The 15,689-nt window shown below is 36.8% G+C and overlaps 2 protein-coding genes across 2 annotated transcripts; both read left to right on the forward strand.

Moving 5' to 3' along the window:
* The first annotated feature begins 10,805 nt into the window (after window positions 1–10,805).
* On the forward strand, window positions 10,806–14,357 carry LOC124411480 (hemocyte protein-glutamine gamma-glutamyltransferase-like). Its single transcript, XM_046890593.1, has 5 exons — window positions 10,806–11,304; window positions 11,398–11,624; window positions 11,936–12,540; window positions 12,713–12,810; window positions 14,027–14,357. Exons 1-5 carry the CDS (start codon window positions 10,827–10,829, stop codon window positions 14,329–14,331), a joined length of 1,713 nt encoding a protein of 570 aa, XP_046746549.1. The 5' UTR covers window positions 10,806–10,826; the 3' UTR covers window positions 14,332–14,357.
* Window positions 14,358–14,363: 6 nt separating this feature from the next.
* LOC124411402 (hemocyte protein-glutamine gamma-glutamyltransferase-like) lies at window positions 14,364–14,988 on the forward strand. The gene is made up of 4 exons (XM_046890494.1): window positions 14,364–14,372; window positions 14,425–14,479; window positions 14,521–14,585; window positions 14,692–14,988. Exons 1-4 carry the CDS (start codon window positions 14,364–14,366, stop codon window positions 14,986–14,988), a joined length of 426 nt encoding a protein of 141 aa, XP_046746450.1.
* The last annotated feature ends 701 nt before the right edge of the window (window positions 14,989–15,689 follow it).

The following is a 15,689-nucleotide window of genomic DNA, read 5'->3' on the forward strand; positions in this document are numbered from 1 at the left end:
ACAAGTCAATTCACGTCATAGGACGTCGCGACGCCAAGCGTCTAACGCGATCCTTGCCGTCGAGCTGCGCGGGCATGACTGAAGAGTCGGGTTTAGTGGATTCGGCCACCGAACGGGGGTTAAATACGCGTAGCGTCAAAGCGCAGGGATAATCAGGTGCGATAGCAACAAGATACGCCCATCTCGGCCAATAACAAGGAAGAATAACATCTTCGTCTCCAGAATATTTGCCCTTTCAAGTCTGGTGTGAGTGTACATGTTGTGCCTAGGAATGCAGCTTCTTTCTCCAAAGAAGTTAAGTAAGACGTGTACCAACGGCGCCAAAATACCCTAGATCAGTGGTGATTAATTGTCGTTAGGTTGAATCTGCGTGGGGAAAAAAATGAGGGGGACTTTAAATAATTTACCAGAAAAATAATTCCCTAGCAATGAAGGGATTTTTTTTAGACAGTTGGTACACATCTCATTCAAAGGCTTTGACCTCGAAAGAAAGGGGGCGTGTCTTAGGAGTTCTAGGCTCATCATGTATACCTACTCACACCACGCTTTCAAGAGGAGCGTGAAAAATGTTCATTGTATTCGGTGCTGATTCATTGCGGTGAGAAAAATGGATGGAAAATTAGGTAAAAAACGTCGTTGTGCAAGCTTCAAATTTTCGCTTCGTGACAGAAGAAGGAAAAGTCAATTATCGCAAGGATTCATTTCTCTGCAATTGTTCGAATGGAAGACGATTTGCGAAACTTGGACCTTTTTTTGGACTCTCGGAATATTGGAAACGCTGAAAAAGCAGTTTTTGGAAAATCCTTGCGGATTTTATGGAACGAATTTCGCCTCCGTTCTTTTGTTTTCCCGAAATTAAGTTAATTCAATTGAAACTTGTTTTTTCTGTACTCCGCGCATTTACATTTGCAGGTTAGAATTTCATGAGCAGCAAAACGTAGCAGCAGCAGCAGCAGCATTTCCCACCATCCAAGCATTCTGATTGGTTGACTGAGGTTAGGTTAGGTTAGTCAACCAATTAAAATGCTTGGATGATAGGGAATGCTGCTGCTGCTGCTGCTGCTGCTGCTACGTTTTGCTGCTCATGAAATTCGAGCCGAGGACTTACTCAACCGTCAAAGAAAACGCATTTCCTGCATTTTGCGGGAAAAAAATGTTTTTTTTTCTCTCACCTTCTTTCTACGATGTTCGAGAATGGAATCCGCAAACCGTATGCAAGTGACTGTGTATTACTGCGATACTGTGAATAGTGAGGCAGGAATTACAAGTCCGGATGTAGGTATTACGAATAAGAATAAGTTACATAATAGCCAGATTTCTCAATGGCACGTAAATTTTTTTTGGTGAGAGCTGGACAAGCGAATTTTCAACGAAGCTTGTTAATGTTAAAAGTCTATTATTAGGTTCGCTGGTTTATTTGTGAAGCTCATATGATACGTGCCAGAGAATGGTTTCTCCTATGTATAAGTACATAGTATACACTAGACAGATAGATATATGCAAGAAATGAGGAACAAACGAGCTCCGAGATCAGAGGTTGTTTCTACTTCTCTTTATAACTCATCATCATCATCACCATCATCATCATCATCATCGTCAGCATCATCATCTTCATCATGCTCCTGCTCATTCCGGCGTTTAACTAACTTAAAATAGTGAACCGTAGAACGATCTATTTATAATCTAACAAACGTATGAATTTCACATTTCGCTATTTCTATGCGATTAATGCGGTTTCTATTCTTCATTTATTTTTTTCCGTTACATACTTTCGTACACCTTCGCAGGGTTCGGAAGTCTTGTTTGTTTCTTGAGAAACAAAAAAATTTCTTTCATCTTTCTTTGTTATTGCTGAATCGCACTGGCTGTTACGAAGATGAAAGAAATTCTTGATCCTTGTTCGATTCGGGGAAAAAAAAAAAATAAGGGGAATAGAAACGGAAAAACTTCATATTCATCGATTACAAAGAAACTGAATAGCATCAGTGCTATAAATACCGTAAAAAAAAGGGTCAAGTATCGTCGAAAAAGTACAGATTCCATTACCATTTATACGATTATTTAAAAATCGATCAACCATAATGTATAAAATACATATTCGTTGAATCTTCTTGTCGGAATCGATATTTTTATCTTCATTTTGTATAAATTTTTTCTGTAACTACGAGCAAAAAAAAACTTCGTCATTTTTGTACGCAGAAAATTATAGAAACTATTAGTAAATTATTTTGTTTTTTGAAGACTGGTTGGAAAAAAATTTATCGCAATGACAAGAAGAAACGAAAGTTAAGAAGACACCGTTGAACGAAGCGTCGAATGACAAAATTAGATACGAATGTCACCGTGACCATGGAATTGACTCGTTCGTCAAAACTCCGTTCGTATCTCAAATTCGTGTTACATTTTCATCAACAAAGCCTGCAGTTAATCGGTTCGTCGAATTTCAAAGCCTCCAGACGTCTCGAGCTTCATCGAGTGTGCAGCTTATATATAATGTATAATCTATTCCTATTGAAATTGGGATTTTCGGTCTCACGTAGATTTACAATGGTATGTAATCACGTATTGTATGTAATGTATATAGTTTCTACGAGGTTTCGGTTACAGTTGCTAGCAACTATATTCATATTATTATAACAGTGAATACCGCCTAGTCATACTTAATTCATGAGAATAGGGTATATACGCCTCTGTATAATGTAGGTACACAGCAAGCCATTTTCGTAGACAAAACTTTCGACCGCACATAATATATACTTCGGTAAACACGTGGGTATAATGAGTATGCCGTGGGGTTGGTGCTGTGTCTTCATTACGAAGGACGATATCAAGCACAAATATCATAACATAACCTCTACGTTCTGACCGCGGTCTCTAATTCCTGGAATATCACGCTAAATTCTATCGGAAATACCTCCATTTTAATCCAAATACCGCCTGGTGATCAAATTTTTTCTTGCTATGTTTATCCGTTTTTTCTTTTTTTTTACGAAGGACAATCCTTTGTTTTCAACAATAGAAACGTTTGCTAAGTTTCACTGAATCGTGTTTTTATATTTTCAATAGTTTCGAGTCAAAATTACGTTTTCACGATATTTACGGCTATTTTTTTTTTTTTTTTTTTTAGTTTTGTTCACCTGCATTTTAAAATGGCGTAGGAGTAGATCTAGAAAAATATAATGACAATAATGTTTTCAAAAATAATCGACGAATCCATCATTTTTAGTTGAAATAGTATTGATTCGTAGTCAAATAGGAATGAAGGGTGATTTCAGTGGAGTATCGATTTTTCTTTGAAGAGTTTAGTTGATAAAAATTGATAAGTTTTATCAAATCTTTTATTGTATTCTTTGTATTTTATTGAATTCTTGTATATTTGGGGCACGAAAACCTGTTTGACAAATTCAAAAATAAGAGACAGTGGAACTGTAGACCATATGTAAGCTTAGAAATCGATGTTTTGTTTCAAATCGCTTCAAAATTTTTCATAATTAAACAAAGACTTCTTTGATTTCGTTTGACGAAGGCTAATTTTGTTCGAAAAACTATTCACTGCGAATTCACTGTAACAGATCTTCTCATTTTTAGTTTGTTTATTCAATATAGGAAGAAAAAAGATGAGAATGCTCGGTCGGTAAGGGTGGGAGTACCACATAACCTTAAGTTTGAAATTTCTAAAAGTAGGGGCGTTCTGCCCCGGCGGTTTTTCGCCCCGAAAACCCATCTTGAGTAAATAAATCCGACAATTTCTTTAGCGTAGGAACAGAACTGAATTGAGTCGAGGCTCGGAGTAGACAGACCATGTCGGACACGGTCGGATGATAGAGACATTCGCTACAGCGTTGATCGTTTTCATTTTGTCAAAAGTCGGGGCCGCTACGGTGGTGAAAAACACCATCGGAGATCCGAGCGGGTTTTGCAAATTTTTTTTAACCGAAGTACTGATACTGTTAAGAGGATGCTGTAGTCGGTGTTTACCGACCGAGTCGAGTGTCACTTATTTTAACTATTATTTATTAAAGCTTACGCATTACTAGCTTGAAAATACCGCATTTGGCACAATTCTACAAGCAATAACGAATTCCAAAATCCAAAAAAACGTTTTATCTCATGCAAGTAATAAGGCCAATAAATGCATACTTATAATGTAATTACCACTAACTGCAGGAATACGTTACCTCGAGTTATTTTCACAATCGATAAAAAAGTTTTATAAGGCATAAGTGACATTTTGCTCGGTCGGTAAACATCGATTACAGCATCTTTTCGGAGAGCATGGTGAGTCGGAAATCGAGGCTGTTTATTAATATAACGAGGAGATCGTATTCGGAAGTCACAAACAGGGTGGAGCGGAGTTTAATAAATAAAGAATACTAAAATTGTTGAAAAAGGCTCGGATACTGACGCTTGCTTTTAAGTCGCTCAGAAATCGTAGAAAATCTGGTGAATTTGTTCGACTTCATTTTACGATGGCTCGTTTTAATCGGAAAATTAGAATTGTCTACAAATTTAGTAAAAATCTTGTTTTTCAACTTACGATTGGCGTCGATGAATATTCGACACATTGTACAGATATTGATTCCGATTAAGAATTGGAAATATTGAGCAGGCTCATAGAGAAAAAAATTAGTTCCAGCGTACTTTTAGAAAATAGTCTTCGCTATGAAATAAGCCATTGCAAAGTGAAATCGAAGGAATCTGCTAGATTTTGCATAATTTTAAAGCATCTGAAATGATGCATCGATATACTTGAGCTTTTATTTATAATTTCATACATGTTCAACTTTTGTTTTTAGACACTCATATTTTTCGATTATTTTTTCCTTGACAACTGAACATGTTTTAAGATCGTTAACGTCTAGTAATTGATGATGTGAGAAAAAAATATTCTGTGTAAATAAAAAATGCTGGAAAAGCTGTCTGGATTTACAAATATCGATAGTTTTCCAAAAATAGAATAAAAATAAAAAGTGAATGTAAAATAGATTGAACGATGCTCGATTTTCGATATAATCAATAGGGTGATCCTTAAATTGGTCATTTTTGAATTTCGAATTATTCACCTCCCAAGTTGGTTTCATATAAGTGAAAAATAATTCGTGTCAAATTTGAGCGTTGTAATTCAACCAGAACAAATGCCGGCGAGCATAAATTCATTTTCAGTTTCGAATTCAGGTGAAAACCACTAGTTATCACTGAAAACCAAAAATCGCTATGAAGAATGAAATTTTACATCAGCCACTTGAGCTTTGATTTTTTCTTTATTTCCCTGCTACAATGAAAGTGCTGTGTCCAAATGCTGTTCTAATATTCTTTTTTTTACATCTTTTTTTTTATCTTCAATGATAACTAGTGGCTTCTGCCAAAATTCGAAACTAAAAAAGGGTTTTTATGCCTACCGGCATTCCTTCTGGTTGTAACGGATTTTGATGCCCCTTAAACTACTCTCGCAATTTCACGACATGTGTCGTCACAAATTTCCCCCTCTTCGATGTATAATCTGTGATTGCGTATCGTCGTCATCATAGGCAGACACAGCTCAGTAAATTTTAAACTTATCATTCTGTTATAATAATTGCATCGAAACATTCTCGTTCTGTGTGAATTACAATTTTGATTAAATTTGTTCGAACGAATCGTTTTTGAGGCTGTGAGCAGAATTATACTGAGTTGCATTTATGTCAATACATTTGTTATACCGCCTAGTTTTCTCTATTTGTTCATTGTTTTGTATTTTTTGTAGTCGTTATTTTACAATTATTAATTTATTTACTTGTATTAACGTATCTCTGAGGTGATCACCAGTTTTATTCTCAATCGTTTTACTGTATTATACGTTCGTCGTTAGTAAATTTTAAACTTGTCGATTCGTACTCGAGTTATCTTATTATATGGCTCATTGTTTGGCATATTTGGTGCTGTTAATTGTTATTCTGATGATTTGTTAATCATTTTATACATTTTCGCATTCTTCGCATTCCGCATTTCAACGTAATTATCGCCAAGATTGGCTTCTCAATTATGCGCATTAACCTGTTGTTACTATATATGTTGATATAAACTAGAAATCTGATTCACTATCGCACTTTTCTTTTGTTATTCCGCTTCTGATAGCTCATTGCACAAATAAATTATACAGCATTTCCAAAATATTTTGTCTTTTACTCTTATTCCAAATAATAACGATCTCTTTTAGAAATTTTAACCAAATTATTTTTCGTTTATTTGGAACTGATTTGATTGAATTGATCTTTTTAAGGAGCAGCCTAATATCCTTCTTCATGAGAATAAGGGTTGCATTAACTCGATATCTCTAAATCGATCTTTAAATGATAATCCAATAAGCGAACAACTTGAAACTAATATGAAATTCGATCTAAGTTTGAAAATAGTCTCTGAATGAGGACTTCTTCATCAACAAGTAAATCGGTCGATCCCTTTTGCTTCGCATCCGCTCTACTATAATCTAATCGAAATGGTCACTTGCCGCTTTGGCTAGGTGCCGAGTAAAACTGACGCGTAATTAGTCGGGCGAGCACTTTGCCACGAATCTGCTAGCGATTGATCCCGGTCCTCGTATTTAAAGGCGAGATCTTTTAAAGTATATATATTACGGTGGCGTAAAAAAAAAACGATTTTTTTTTATTTTTTTATTTCGAGTCTCGTGTGACAAAATGTTAGTTTTTCATGTTTTAAGAACCCACTCCAAAGGACAGCTCAAAAAAAAAAAATTTCAAGAGGTCGCTCCAAATTTTAAAAAATGTCAAAAATCGTCAAAAAATTAAATTAAAAAAATCATAATTTCAGTATTTTGTTTGATTTTTAATTCATGTCGTGGTGTATTGTCATCCATTCTTTCTTACTATATTGAAGAAAAAAAATTCATGAAATTTTAATATGAATATTAAAAGGTCGCTCGGAAGGATCTAAAGAAATACACCAAAAAATTGAAAAAAAATTATGAACGACGTGTCAAAATTCAAATTTTGAACTGAAACTTTCGGAAACTTATTTTTTTTTTCTATAAAATTATACCGTAACGAGAAAAATTTTTTTAAAAAAAAAATCGATTTTTGACGATTTTTGAAGTTTTAAAAAATGTGGAGCGACCTCTTAAAATTTTTTTTTCGAACTGTTCTTTGGAGTGGGTTCTTAAAACATCAAAAACTAACATTTTGTTACACGAGACTCAAGAAAAAAAAAAAAAAAATAGTTGGTTTTTTTGCGCCACCCTAATTGGCGCTTTGTGGAACTTATGCTACAGCAACGCCATCTTGTTTTCCTCTGCTTTTCGAAAACCTTCTATACACGAAGATGGTCCTCCTTACCAGCTGGATACCTGGAGATATTACAAAATAATCGAGGAAACTGTTTTAGCTTCCATTACATCACCTCTGATTTCGAAACTGTGAATTGGCGCCATGTTTTTGGAAAATAAGTAAAGACTCACAGGCCTGGCTTATTTTTCGTAACAGTTTCAGCAGTTTCACGTATTATCAACCAAGTAAGTTACCACGCGGATAAAAAAAGTTCTTCATAACCAACAATCATCGCGTGCAAAACGTTGGTAACATACCGTCGTTATTGTGAAATTTAAAAGTTGAGAAATTCTCGCACAAGAAATATGTACGCCGGAAATTTTTCAGTATGTTTCATCAACTCATTTACGTCGTGAAGTCGTAATTACAATTTGACCTAAGAAGAGAAGAATTTTTTGAACATGTCATTTTTGGTTGTTTTTTTTTTTTTCTTTTCTGAACGATCTCCTAGAAACAAGGGTTAGTATGTTATGGTGGTTCAAATCTAGGTCTAAAGTGATTTTCTATTTTAACACGCACCTTCAAGATGAATTTTGTAAAAATTTATTTTTCACGGCATGGGCATTGAAAAGTCCACTGTTTGTGGCAGTTTTCGTTCCGTAAAGTGACGCTTTATACGGCAGCGAACAAACTAGCGGAATAAAGTCTTTATTCCGCAGTTTTGATGCGCAGTTCGAAGTGCGCATCCCAAACTGCCGAATAAAGTAGCTTCGTCGAACAGATCGCGACATAACCTCACTCTACGTTTTGCTTTTTAATGCCCATATCGTAAAAAATATTGTATTTGACATGCCCGTAAACCGTTTTTTGCCTCGGATAATTTCAGTACTCGCTTCCGGCTCGCCTTCAGCTCGTCCTGAAATCTTTATCCTTGCCAAAAAAACAGGGGGTTTACGGGCATGCCACATAAATAGCTATTTGAACGTTTCTGCCAGTGCAGCGAGCAAATTATAAAAGGCGGAAATACATACCGATTTATGCCACAGTGTATTTAAATCATACGAGGCTGGATCGCATTACGGAAATCCAGTATGCGGTTTAAATAATTATTAACGATGCGGGAAATCCGTTGTAAACTTACTTTGAAGGGGTATTTTTTTTATCCCAGTAAAAGTCAAGGTATTATGTTATGGCTTCTCTTTCAACAGCTACTCATTTTTCAATTTCTCCATATGCATTGAACAGTATAACTGTTATAATATTGAAAAGAGCGTCAAGTTATTCTGAAAATTTTCAATGCAATTCAATATCAACTGTCCAATAAGAACTCGAGCAGTTATTCTTATGCTGGGAATAACCCAGCAACCACAGACGGGGAATACCGAGCTTTTGGCTTCTTTATATTTTTCCACTCAGTTAAAAAGACGCATAATCGACGATCTACGCTCGTGCTGCAGATATCGTTGTGTCGACGGCTCCGTCAACGCTTTGGCATCATTGTCGTTTTTTTTTAGGTAAGTGCAACGTTTTCATCTATGAATCGAAGTTTAAATATACATTGAAATTTCATCAAAGTATTTCATTATGTGATAGAGAGTAGTATGAATTTTTTCAAAATTTTTGTATCGTATCTTTTTGAGTTGTTCAAAATTTCAAAATTTTCTAAGTACCGTTATGTATTGAAAGCATACGATTAAACAGAAAAATATTTCGGACAGAAAAGTTGCAGTTTTACAGAAAATTTGTGAAAAATTTTGTTTTTTAATATTTTGTTTTGTGTACCGAGTTGAAAAACTGACCAATTTTCAAATATTGACTGTTTCAACCTTTCAAATGAATATAACTTGAAAGAGATACGAGGTATTGAAAACGATGAAACTTGATTTTTTCTTTTCATTTTCAATGATAGAAACGTGAAAACGGATATTAAGAAATCAGATTTCCTCAAAATCGATTGGCTTGTTAAATTTTAAACAATATAAAATCATTTTTCTGATTATGGACCCGTTTTATTTTTATGTAAGAAGAATACTTAAAAGAATAAGTTTCATTTTACAAACTCCAACGCAAGTGTCATTCTGGGTCAATGACTTAGTACATTTGAATCATTCAACTAACATACGGTTACTATTTCGTCATATTTCTTACACGAATCTCTGCTGAAAATCGATACAACAAATTCGTTTAATTTTTCCTAATTCGTTTTTGAAAAAAATTTATTCAGAAAGTTGAAACACATAATTATCTAAAAATTATTGTACGAAGAAGAAATTGAAATACAAGCTTCAAAAAAATGATAGAAATTCTTTTCAATAGACGGAATAAAATTTGTACAAATGCAGAAACAAAAAATTAAACCTTGAATTATTATTCCATTTCACCAAATGAATGACCCTCGAATATATTGTGAACTGGAATGAAAAATGCTTCGTGATGATAATTTATAAAGATACTTTTCGTCGCCATATCGACAATTCCATCCGAATGACGACAGATAATTTAATTGTATGGAGTAACGTCCTGAGAGGCGAGGAATCCCTTATCTACCAGTCATCCTGTGTATCGTTCACATCCTGAAGGATGCTGACACATCTCGACGTGCGGTAGATTACAGCTTAAAGGGACACGTCAGTGAAACTCATAGTAAAGTTCCATAAAACAATTGGTTTTGGTCAACAATTGGTCAACAATAGTTTCGTTGCCCTTGGAACTGTCGTGGTCTGATAAAGACTTGATGTCAACAAGCCTGGGTGTAAGCGTGGTTTTCCAAAATTGGCTCCAGTTATTTATTTTATCGACATTTTCATATATGACTCAAAAAAGCAATATTTAGTTGAAAAATTCCACTTTTTTTCATCCCCCAAGTTTGTTACACGATAGAGGGGGGGGGGGGGGGGGGGGGGATTGATAAGCAGCTGTCAACACGTCTCTATATCCACTCGAGATGTTGTTTCGGGTACCAAAGAATGGAGGAAGGAGTAAGAATTGACATAAGTAAAGCTTATGACTGAATGCATAAGTGCTTTATTGGAATAGTAACGTATTTAAATGTATATAGTTGGAATTGGCATTAAATATCGCATCAAATATCACTTTTCAATTTGAAATACGTGAAATAAGAATCTAATTCTTCGAACAAATTATTTGGAAGTAGATTGTTTGTGAAAACCTTTGAAAGAATAGTCATTAGGAGATTCAAAAGTTGAAAACAAATTTTAAATATACACGCTATTAAGACCTGGAGGTAAGATAGTATGTTGTGTACCATATTTTTTGTAACGCAAGTACGAATTTTTTATTTTTTTTTCTGTGTTTACAATTTTAAACACGTTATAAGTACATAAATATACTTTATCTCAATTATCGATAATTCTGTTCAAAAAATTGAAGACGATTTTCGAGTGGTGCGCAAAAAAACGGTCACTGTGGTCCCGCTTCATGGGTAAAAAATAAAAAAATAAAACGAAAATCGTGCATGCATTACAAAAACTTTATTTTCGAATAACAGTTTGCACAGAATAATAAATGATTTTCAATTCTAGAAAGGCGGATTTTCAAGAGTTCAAGATGATGGTTAACCATGCACCGCTGGAGGTGAAAAACGTTGACCTGTGTGAAAGGGAAAACGCGAAGCCCCATCGCACCGATCTCTATGAACTTGTCACCATGGACCCTCCGACGCCGGTTCTACGACGTGGCCAATCATTCAAACTAAAATTAGACCTTGACCGTCCATTCGTTGAAGGATCGGACATCGTTCGTATTGTATTCAGCTTTGGGTCTTATCCTAATGTGATGAGACATACCAAAGGAATTGCCACCGTTGCTAAGAAAACTTCTCTTTCGGCTAATTCTGAGATCTGGCAAGCCATCGCAACCGATTTCAGTTCAAAAAATGTCTCAATCGAGGTTCGAAGTCCGGCGAACTGTCCGGTCGGATTTTGGAAACTCAAAATATATACGACTGTATTGGGCCACGTGGAAACCACCGAGACTTACGACGTAGACAGCGACATCTATCTGCTGTTCAATCCATGGGTGAAGGGTAAGTGTGAAACTGATGAGATACTTTTCTATTGCCAGGAATAAACATTTCATCGAAATCGTGTAACGAGCCGAAATCATCTTTATTTTTTAGAGGATCTTGTTTACATGGAAAACAAAAAACTACTCGAAGAATACGTGATGACAGAGATGGGCAAGATCTGGATGGGAACCGAAAGATATCCCGATGGCAGAGCATGGTTTTATGGTCAATTCGACGACTGCGTTCTCCCGGCGTGTGAATTGATGCTGAAGAGATCAGGAATCAGTGACGCATCTCGAGGAGACCCGATCAAAATGTCCAGAGCAATATCCAGAATCGTGAGTAGCAAATTTACTGGTTACGGAATCGCAGTTTTCATATTCATTAGAAATTGTTGTTCAAAGTCCGATCTCCTGATGTACCCTGAAACTTTTTAGCACCCGCTGCTCACACTGTGATCTCGCTCATGAGGCATTTACAAAAAGTAACACAAAAGTTTTCAAACAGCGTATATACTCAGGCCCACAATCATTCTTTCAAACATGGGTTTCCATGAATCAATTTGATGCAGAGTTGCCTAGGAACTTCTGTGCCATACTAAATTGTTACTGGGTACTAAAGAGTAACTTATTTATGTTCATTATCACAGGTCAACTCCTTGGACGATAACGGAGTTGTATGGGGTCGGTGGGTTAATAAATACGAAGACGGTGTCAATCCTTCCGCGTGGACAGGCAGTGTCCCGATCTTGGAAAGGTTTCTGAAAACCGGACAACCTGTTCGTTATGGTCAATGCTGGGTATTCTCAGGAGTTGTGACGACCGTCTGCAGAGCATTGGGATTGCCTGCAAGATCCGTCACGAATATGAGCTCAGCGCACGACTGCGACAAAACATTGTCCATCGACTGGTACTACGACAGCAACCACAAGTCGTTGGATAAAGATCCGGAAACTGAGAAAGAATTCGAGGACTCGATCTGGAACTTTCACGTCTGGAACGACGTCTGGATGGCCAGGCCAGATCTGCCCAAGGGTTACGGTGGGTGGCAAGCCGTTGATGCCACACCTCAGGAGATATCTGATGGCATGTACCAATGTGGTCCAGCCTCCGTCGAGGCGATCAGGCAAGGCGCCGTGGGCTTCAATTATGACATTTCCTTCATGGTATCCACCGTCAATGCTGACATTATGCATTGGATAGAAGACAAGCAAAGTGAATCTGGATGGAGGAGAATCAAGTGCTCCAAGGATGGGTGTGTGTTTTTGTCGCAAGGTTCTTTTCTTAAAATCAAGGTTCCCCACGTTAGTTAACATCTTAATTTTACCTCCTAAGAATACCTCTGCCAAAGATCAGTGAGTCCTCTCCGTCGTCAGTTTGGCAATAAGCCACATTGTCTTGTCATTAATTCTGTCCATTTTTTACAGAGTTGGACGTCTGATCGTAACCAAAGCGCCTTTTAGGTTGGATGAATATGGTAATAGTGACTTAGAGGATATCACATCTTCTTACAAAGCTAGAGAGGGTGAGTAAACTTGAAGCATCTCGTATCACTGAACTAGAAATTCCGAAATCAACCACGTATCACAACATATCAAGAAGAAACACTTAAAAAAGTTAATCAAAGCCAACATCATCCTTAAGGTGCTTATAAAGACGCGTTGTACACCTCGAAAACGCGCGGATGCAAAACTCCTATACCGCTCAAGCAATCAGAGTGAAACTTGGACAGTTAATGCCTTATTTTGGCAAAAAGTGGAGCGTCTTTTTACTTAAAAAATTTTTACAGATTCGTTACCACCCACAAATATTGGCCAAATTTTCACTGTTGTACTGAATGAATCGAAATCTCCCGTATGATGCCACTCGGCGGTGATGAAACACACATTTTGAGCCCAGTCCCATGAGATTTGATGGTGAAACGACGAAATGGCAGCTGATCTGGTTTTCGATTATGAAGAACACCAAAATATCATTTTGGCGACATTTGTTACCGACCTTTCATGCCTGTCGGTAATTTTTTACCGACATTACCGGCATGCGCGTAATGTCGGTAACAAATGTCGCCAAAAGCAGATTTCGGTGTTCTTCGTTATCGAAAACCAGATCAGCTGCCATTTCGTCATTTCACCATCAAATCTCATGGAACTGGGCTCAAAATGTGTGTTTCATCACCGCCGAGTGGCATCATACCGGATAGTTCGATCCATTCAGTGCAACTGTGAAAATTTGGCCAATTTCTGTGAGTGGTAACCAATCTGTAAATTTTTTTCCAGAATTTTGAAAAAGTAAAAAGACGCTCCACTTTTTGCCAAAATAAGGCATTAACTGTCCAAGTTTCACTCTGATCGCTTGAGCGATATAGGAGTTTTGCATCCCTGCTTTTTCGAGGTGTACAACGCGTCTTTATAAGCACCTTAAATACATAGACTTGAACACGATATTCTTACATTACTTAGAAACCATTAAGGACCTTATCGATTCAGATGTTGTGAAGTTAACGTTTTGGTGTTAAATGACGTGACAGGTTATGCTTGCAATTATCGCAATTATCGATGATTATATTTTGAAATCAACAGAGATTTTTCTCTTGATAATCGACAGAGATCGAATGTCGATACGTGGCGCCAATTTGTGAATTTGAGTGATATGATACTAAACATGGGTGAAATTTTTCACATCCGATTGTTTGTAAACAGTAATATTATTGTTTCTGCTAATCTGTCTCATGATTTCTTCAGGCACACAGGAGGAGCGGTTAAATCTGTACCGAGCTGCGCGTAGTTTGAATGGTGCGAGGACTCATTACGCGATTCCTAAGTACATTGGAGAAGATTGTGAATTCGATCTGGTTGATCTCGATACAGTGAAGATCGGAGAACCTTTTTCACTCCGGGTCACCGTAAAGAATAATTCTCACGAGCGTCGAACCTTCCGTGGAAACTTGACAGTCAAAAGCGTGTACTACAACGGTAATCCAGGAAACATGGTGATATCATCGCCTGTAGACCTTACCGTTTATCCCAAAGATCGTAAGTTGAATTAAAATACTTTGGAGATGGCCTTATGGACTAAATCATGATAGAGGTGAGAAATGTTGAACGAATTTTCTAATACTGATGTTATTTTTATGTTGCAGGAGAAGAGCTTCGCCTGCTTGTCACTCCTGATCAGTATATGGAAAAATTGGTCGAGTATTGTCACATGAAGTTAACCGCTGTGATCAATGTCACAGAAACTAACCAAACTTGGGTCGGTGAGGACGATTTCCGGGTCGTGAAACCGAGTATCGTAATGGAGGTAAATTGGTCTGAATTCATAAGACGATTTTTCAGCCTTAACCTACATAACGTCACGAATTATATGCAATCGCTTAAACGTTGTACTGACAATCAATATTTTTCAGATCCCAAGAATACTGTTTGTCGGAAGACCAAAAAGAATTTTACTTTATTTCGAGAACCCGTTGAAAAAGTCGCTGACTGACTGCAAAATGAATTTCGGTGGTTCAAGATTTGTCAGGGCCGAGGAGATGAGTATCGGACCGGTTGCTCCAGGCGAAAAGGTTCAAGTAACGTATGACCTCATCCCACAAACATCTGGAAAACACAACATTCTGGTCACCTTTACGTCCAAACAACTCAGCAATATCACTGGGATGGCGACTGTCGAAGTTACACGCGACTGGCGAAGGTTTCGCTAATAATAATAGATCCAGTGTGTCTATATAATCTTCCAATCTTGATATTTTTCCTATCACTGAAGGGATCAGCCTACAGTTTCCATCCAGTTGCAGCCCGGTGCAAAATCCAATACTTCAGTCTTGTTTATGTGAATGTTTACTGTCGAGTCATCGTACAGTCATTTTACTTGCTCCGAAAGTACTGAATCCCAGAGCGTGTATAGTTGTCGATAAGAATGCATATGGCATGTTATTAATTTTTAGTTCATTTTCTCAATTAATCTTCTCATTAGTTCTTTGTTAGGGGCATGGCGTCCAAATATCATCAATTGATGTATTCAAAGAAGCACACAAGATACCGAATAAAAATAAAAATTCCGTAGACTTATACAATTTTTTCAAGCTTATTTTTGTCAGATTTTATTCTAGAATTATTGATTTGAATAAATATTCAGTGAATAATCAGATATAAGACTCTCACCATATTATTATTCCAAAGTAATTCTCTCAGGTAAATCAATGTACACAAAGTCAGGAGGAAAAACAAATCCCAAATGACAATCCAGGAGCCTGTACGTATTTTTGAGAAATCGGAAGATCAATCAATACATCTGCTGTTGCGCTAGGAAATGGTGGCGAGTTTAATTAAGCCAGAGGAAAGGGTTGGACAAATGATCGACACGTTTTAGTGTGAAACGAGAACAGAAAATATGCTTTATTTT

Source organism: Diprion similis, chromosome 10 (genome assembly GCF_021155765.1).
Source record: "Diprion similis isolate iyDipSimi1 chromosome 10, iyDipSimi1.1, whole genome shotgun sequence".
In the NCBI taxonomy this organism is placed as follows: domain Eukaryota; kingdom Metazoa; phylum Arthropoda; class Insecta; order Hymenoptera; family Diprionidae; genus Diprion; species Diprion similis.

Excerpts from the sequence above, each read along its gene's own strand:
- LOC124411480 (XM_046890593.1), top strand. The coding sequence starts at position 10,827 with ATGATGGTTAACCATGCACCGCTGGAGGTGAAAAACGTTGACCTGTGT. Across the intron at positions 11,625-11,935 it reads CCAGAGCAATATCCAGAATC|GTCAACTCCTTGGACGATAA; the intron begins GTGAGTAGCAAA and ends TCATTATCACAG. Across the intron at positions 12,811-14,026 it reads TTCTTACAAAGCTAGAGAGG|GCACACAGGAGGAGCGGTTA; the intron begins GTGAGTAAACTT and ends TGATTTCTTCAG.
- LOC124411402 (XM_046890494.1), top strand. Across the intron at positions 14,480-14,520 it reads TATATGGAAAAATTGGTCGA|AAACTAACCAAACTTGGGTC; the intron begins GTATTGTCACAT and ends TCAATGTCACAG. Across the intron at positions 14,586-14,691 it reads AACCGAGTATCGTAATGGAG|ATCCCAAGAATACTGTTTGT; the intron begins GTAAATTGGTCT and ends AATATTTTTCAG.